The sequence below is a fragment of the Trematomus bernacchii genome, unplaced genomic scaffold, assembly GCF_902827165.1.
Source record: "Trematomus bernacchii unplaced genomic scaffold, fTreBer1.1, whole genome shotgun sequence".
Taxonomy (NCBI): Eukaryota; Metazoa; Chordata; class Actinopteri; order Perciformes; family Nototheniidae; genus Trematomus; species Trematomus bernacchii.
In genome coordinates this window covers 538765-545590 of record NW_022987546.1, presented here as the reverse complement: position 1 = coordinate 545590, position 6826 = coordinate 538765, and the positions used below count along the sequence as shown (strand labels likewise).

Below are 6826 nucleotides of genomic sequence, written 5' to 3'. Positions count from 1 at the left end.
CCCCTACATTGGGAACCACTGCCCTAAACTACTACATCAATGTCAATTAAGTGGATCAAAAAAGCTTTAACATAGCTACAACAACAAAATACTTATGTATATACAAACTATTAATAAGTAGCTTAGTTGAAAAAAATCAATTTGACTTTTGATACTTTAGGTACATGTTGATGATTATTCTCATTAACCTGCTATTCTGAATGCAGGACTTTGAATGTAGTACAGCCATATTTTTCTTTATATTACAGGGTTTTACTAAATTAAAGGCTCTGACTTCCTATTCCATCACTGGTTAATCTCCATATTTACAACAGGTGGCTGCTCTCTAGGGATGGGGATGTTTTGTGAGTGCCCGTGTCCATTATGTCAGAGAAAAGGGTCATAATGTATTAAAAGATTACAATCTTCTCCTGATGGCGAGGATCCAGACAGCCTCCCAGCCTGAGCCACAGACACATTCCGCTCACTTTCCTGTGAGCTCCTACACATTTTCCATTTTAAAATTCCTCAGACGGCGCGGACATATCGCTCATCGCGCTGTGTTTATAGCAGAGCATTACAGATGATGCAATATTACATACAGTTTGTTCAGTGTCTGTTGCCTGTCCATGTTCATAATGACCTCAGACAGTGCCAGAGCCCACCTGCAGCTCTTTTGCTTGACAGGCGATGGGCCTCAGGGTCAGGCCCCTATGTGGAAACTACAGGTCAATGCTTTCACTGTATACTGAGGAACAAGGGGCAGATGCTGGGGGCCCCAAGCCAAGCAGTAGCACAAGGGCCTCCAGGCTTTTATCCAAAGGAGGAGAGTTGTGGTGCTTTCTTGCGTAATGTCACATTTTCTCCTCTGAAACATCATGGTGTGAACACGTGTGCATATACCCAAAAGTAAAACAAAGTTTCTGTGAACGTAAGCTTTTTCAAAATGATTTTTATTGGGAGAACTACAATAAAATGTACAGTACAAAGTTAACAGTCTCACACTCAATTTGTAGTGAACTGACTCCCCAAAAAATATCACAACTCTCGTTGTCTTTTTGTCCGTTTTGTTACATTCAAAAAGCTTTACTTCTGATAAAGTAGTCAAAAGTACATAGTGCGCATCCCCCTGTACCTACTATGTACAAACCAAACGTGTTCATCCACTTCCCTCTCCAGCAAACTCAAGACTCAGACTAGATTTCAATATCAATAAAAAAAGAAACAGAGCTACAGGAAATAAGAGGAATGGGGATTTAGAACAGTTTCGGTTGTTGTTTTTTCAGAGTGTCTGAGTGGTAACAACCTTAAAAATATTCAGAATTCAACACTACATTCAGTTCAACCTGTGTATAAAAGATGCCATGTAGGAAAAATACTTTATTTGGTTAATTTTAAGGCATGTCAAGATGGTGAACCCCATAGGCACTACATCATAATAATACTGGGGCACAAGGGATGCTACATTCTTTAGCACGTGGCTGGAATCACAGTGTGACCTCGTGCAAACAGAGAAAAACAAAAATACTTTTTGGTTAATTTATTGACTTGGGTTCTTTGTCGCTGAAGTCTGATGTAGATCAACAAAAGAAGTAAGGTTTGGACGGTCTGTACAACCACATCGTTTATACATTCTACAGAAACATCTAAATAGGGATCCTCCACACAAAAAAGACAGAAAAAGCCTTCTACAGCACTGACACAACCTCAGGAGCAAACAGCAATCACGCAAACTTTTTTTAATAAACGTAAACAAGGAAACAAAATTAATGAAATAAATATCACATACGGTCTCTTAAATTAAGATTTTTTTTACTCATTTACAATAAAAATAACCAAGTGAAGTTACAAAAAAAGGAGAAAAAAAAAAACAAAATATATATATTACTGTGAAAAGAACATACACTCCACTTTATGCAGATTAATAATGGCGATCATAATTTAAACATAAAAGAATATAGATCTATTGCTTCATCATACTTGATAAATACAGTATGGACACAAATGACCAATGTAGCCTATACTTTTTTCACAAGATAATAAATAAGTTAAATAGTCCATAGCCAGTTATGCACAGCTATGTCAATCACTCAAAAACAGCTAAAAAAAAAAATATATATTCAACCATCAGCAGTGATTTCCCCAAACAAACCCAACTCAAGAGTGCTTTTTATCCAAGCAACAAACTAGACTAACCAAACAAACCACTGGGTGGCGCTGGGAAAAGACAGGTCTGGAATGGAAGTTGAAGCTTTCAGAGAAGAAAAAGAAGAAAAAAAACTTTGATAAAGAAAAAAATGTTACTTTGAGTCAAGGCATATTCTTGGCAGGATGGGAGGAAATCTGAAAACCGCTTACAGTCTCTTCTTCTTGTCAAGTCATGTTACCCACACATCTAATCCCAGGAAAAGTGTGGCTTGCCTGATAGAGCAAAAAGGGAGAGGGGCTGCCATGAGCCCTCGGGCAAGGCACTGATGGAATGCCTTCTGTTTGCTATCTAAGTTTTAATACAGCTATATTACATACAAGGAAAAAAAAGACTAACTAATGCCAGGTCAAGCACACTTTAAACTGTCTGAAGCTTTATTGATCCCTGTGGGTGACATTCTCTTCTCTTGCCTCCCTCCAGGGAGGTCAGAGCAGGGTCAGCACCCCTGGAGCTGGTAGGGAATCAATGTCTTACACTAAGGCACATCGGCAGGGTGGTTGTAGCTGAAATGGGATGGAGGGGGTTTAACCTGGTTCCTCTGCTTGAAGGACAGTCTAGCTCACTCACTGACACTCCCCGGGTCCTTTAACCACCCTGCCTGACCCGTCCATAAATCCATAAAAAAACAAAAAAACGATTAGTCATCTGAAATCGACAGCCTGCTGAAGATTGGCAAACGCCTTCCAGCGTCCAGACTCGGGGACTCGGAGCCGCTGAGGCTCCCGGAAGAGCTGAGGGACCCGCTCGCATAGCTTTCCCGGTCAGAGAGCGAGTTTGGTGGGCTGGGAGGAGGCTCGAACACCGGCGACCCGCTGAGGCGGCGCAGCGCCTGCAAGTGGCTCATGTTGTAGGTCGGAGGGGAGGGAGGGCACTGGCTGCTCTGCATGTTCCCGTAGTAGGCACTGGTGGAGTGGTTGTTGGCGTAGCCACTGGGGGTGTGCACAGCCAGGGGAGCCAGTAAGGCTTTTAAGTCCTGTCCAGGGAAAGAGAAGGCACTGTTGATGCAGGACATGGAGTTAGGAGACAACACGTCCTCGTAGAAGCTGGAGGTGGACGTGCAGGAGGAGGTGGTGGTAGGGGGTGGAGGGGTCCGGGACATGGGGCTGTCGAGCAGGGGAGACTCGAGTCCGTGGTGGGTGGAGAACCCGGAGAAACTGAGGCTGTGGTGAAGCTTTGGTCTGTCCCTCTGGGTGTAGCCGAGCTGCGGCGGCAGGATGTCCCTCTGCCCGTAGCCGCACAGCTCGCGGGCTGACCGGGACTCTCCCGCCTGCATGTTAGCGTTGGTGGGCGGAGGGGACCGGCGCTCTTCGGCGTTGTGTATAAAGTGACACCGGGGACCGTACGGGCAGAAGCCGATGGTGTGGAAGGTGCGGCACGGCTCTGTTTTGTACTTAGGGTGGCGGGACAAGCTCCTCAACTCATGGTAGCCGTGAGCGAACTGACATTTCTCCCCGTACTTGCAAGACCCGTTTTCCTCAAATGGCCTGCACAGCTCTGTCTTGTAGCGGGTGGAGTTGATCTGAGAGCCGGGCTTCTGCTGCAGCAGGCCCCGGTCTCCGTTGTCGCTGTAAGCGCGGTCGCGGAACTTGTTCTCCTTGTTCATAAGGGCCGTGGCGGTGCTGTTGCATGTTGGTATGTTCTCCTTCAGGCTGCTGTAGGAGCCCATGGAGTATTTGTTGCCGTTGTTCATTGCCTCCACGTTGCTGGTTGAGTTACTGCGGAAAAATCCCGGCGAGAACGGGCTACCGGAGCCCGGAGACGTGACCGGAGCCCCCACAGCTTTCTTGTCCAGCATGCTGTTAATGTGGAGGGCGTTCATGTTCATGCTTTTATCTTGCTGTAAAAAGAAAAGATACAAGTTAGCAATGCACGTCAGGCTCACATTTGGAAATTATTTTGACCACATGGCATGTTATTAACTACGTTTGCCTGCAACGTGACAACTTGTTGCACACAGAAAACTTGAAGCAGCTTATTCAACTCTTACGTTAAAGTGCTTCACCCTGAATGCAAAAAGGAAACACATTATTGTTGTATGATATAAACGTTTACCTTATAAAGCATGTCCATGTCGTAGAACGCAGACAAGACTGTCGCAGACATCTCGTTTCCCCAAGTTTGCTGCACTCCCTCTTTCATGGAGGACCGACCAGGATCCTTGAACGCTACGTGCGGAAACGGTAGTTTGTGCCACGACTGGTTTTGGTTGTGGAAAAAGTTTGTGTTCAGTTTAAGTCCGTAGAAAATGAAGGGAAAAAAGGGGGATAGGTTTGTATGGTGGAGTTGTAGGTGGCTTTATGTCCTCCCCTCGAGAAGCGCTGAGCCAGAGTGCTTCACTGTCCGCTCGAGCCTTTTTACATGGGTATAAATGCCTTGCGGTGGCCGGGGAGGGGCGAACTCAAGTCGGTGCAAAGTTTTGCGAGGAGCCGCCTCCTCCCTTCCTCCCCGAAAAAAACTTCCATTCACCGGTTGGTCGCCTATTCTACAACACCACGCCTTGAAATCCAACCCAGCAACGCCCCCCCCCCCCACCACCACCACCTTTAAACTTTTTTATTTTTTTATAACACAACCAATTTTGTGGAAGTTGGTTTTGCTTTTTTGGTTGACTCTCGCTGAGAAAGAATGTGGAAGCATCAAGGGACGTCTACTATGCATGCAAGCTAAAGCAAATTAACCATACACACATATCATTAATCAGTACGCCGCTCAAAAGCTCTACAACTGACAGCCTTAACTCCTCAGCAAAGATTTAAACCAACAGCCCGCCAGTGATAAGGCCACCCCTCTAGCCTCTGTGGACCACCATACTGTTGGGAGCTGACACATGTATTTGTAATGGAAGGAAACTCTGCCTCTCTCTCCCTGTGGATGGAGTGAAACCACAAGTATGAGCGGAGAGGAGTCCAGGCAGAGTGCAGCACACATTTTAGAATCCACTGGTTGCATAATCTACTTCCACAGCCTATTCCAGTCTACTACACATGGAACACATACAAGTTAAAGCCTGATGTGCTCACATGACCCACTTTTCTTTTGTCTTTAAATGTTGCCTTCACCTTAAGATCAGAAATGCCTAAAAAAAAGCACAACATGTCGAGTCACTCCAAGCACAAAATGGATTTACTTTGGTTAAATCTTTTAAAGCCACTCTCTAAATTCCTTCCCTGACTTGTTTTTCCCAATCTCAGCCCAGACTGCAGGAATGTGGTTTTCATGTGGTGCAGCGGAGCAACACTGCCCCCATGAGAGGAAAGGGAGAACTGAACATCAAGAATAGTGCGCCACCTGCTGAGAAGAGCTGGAGCAAGATTTTAACTGCACTCAGGATCATTTTGCAGCTATAAAGTCACTTCTTTGTGGATAAATTATATTTTTTCAGACAGGATACAGCATGTTTTAGTCATCCTCAGTCCTATCCTTTTGGTAACGTCAAAAAAAGCTGCCATAAGTATTTTTCAGCATGATGTAACCTTCTCAGCATGTCAGAATGTTCACATGAAAATGTCAAACTACTGCTGGAGTTTTGTCAAGTTTTTTTTAAAAAGAACCACAGTGGAAAGATTTCAGCGTTGGCAGCAGAGGACGGGACTCTATATCAAGAGCTCCACAGGACATATTTTGGTCAGGAGGGTGTAAAAACCTTGAGCGACACATATCACCAGAAATTGCCGGTTTCTGCGACAGTAACCATTAAGCCTTTCAACATAGGATCATAATTGGAAGAGTGGTTGAAAAGAAATGAATTTCTTTCGCTGACATGATTCAATATAAGTGCTGAATGGTTTGGTTGGAGAAGAAGGGAGGGAGATGAAAAAAAAAAATAGCAAAAGGCGAAAAACAAGTGACATAAGAGCTTGGAATCTACTACTACCAACCCTAAAATTAGTCTGAGGGCTGTCCCAGGACTATTTGCGCTTTGCAAGTAGTGATAAATAGTTTAATGTGAAGGACAGACACGGAGAGGCTCCTCCTGAGAAATCCCTAGAACATGTCCCTGTCCGCAGAAACCACTCTCCCATCACACAGCTCTGTTTTTATTGGGGGATGTTGAGCCGTTCCAAAACATTACATCAGTTTTACTGTAACAGGGAACACGGCTACCAGGGAGGGAGAAGGGTCCAGCTGTAAGAGAGGGCAGCATGAACACACACACACACACACACACACACACACACACACACACACACACACACACACACACACACACACACACACACACACACACACACCACACACACACACACACCACACACACACACACACACACACACACACACACACACACACACACACACACACACCACACACACCACACACACACACACACACACACACACCACACACACACACACACACCACACACACACACACCACACACACACACACACACACACACACACACAGCGAGAGAGGACAGTAGTCCATTGTGCCGTCCTCCTAATTACATAAGCAGGAAAAGTAGAGGGAAGCATAAAAACACCATCCAATGGGAAGAATCCTGCAGTAAATTAAATATCACAGGAAAATAACACCTCGTATAAACATACAGTAGAGACGAAGCGTATACTGAAATACAACTTTGGGAACGTGTCAGAGACTTGCTTTCAGAATCCCATGCTTAAAGCTTGTGTCGCC

General features: G+C 45.0%; 1 protein-coding gene across 1 annotated transcript; it reads right to left on the bottom strand.

Annotated features, from left to right (window-relative positions):
- Positions 1-913: 913 nt before the first annotated feature.
- On the bottom strand, positions 914-4535 carry zfp36l2 (zinc finger protein 36, C3H type-like 2). The gene is made up of 2 exons (XM_034122619.1): positions 4241-4535; positions 914-4025 (listed from the first exon to the last, which is right to left on the bottom strand). The coding sequence occupies exons 1-2, from the start codon at positions 4325-4327 to the stop codon at positions 2826-2828; spliced, it is 1287 nt and encodes a 428-aa protein (XP_033978510.1). The 5' UTR covers positions 4328-4535; the 3' UTR covers positions 914-2825.
- Between the last annotated feature and the right edge of the window lie 2291 nt (positions 4536-6826).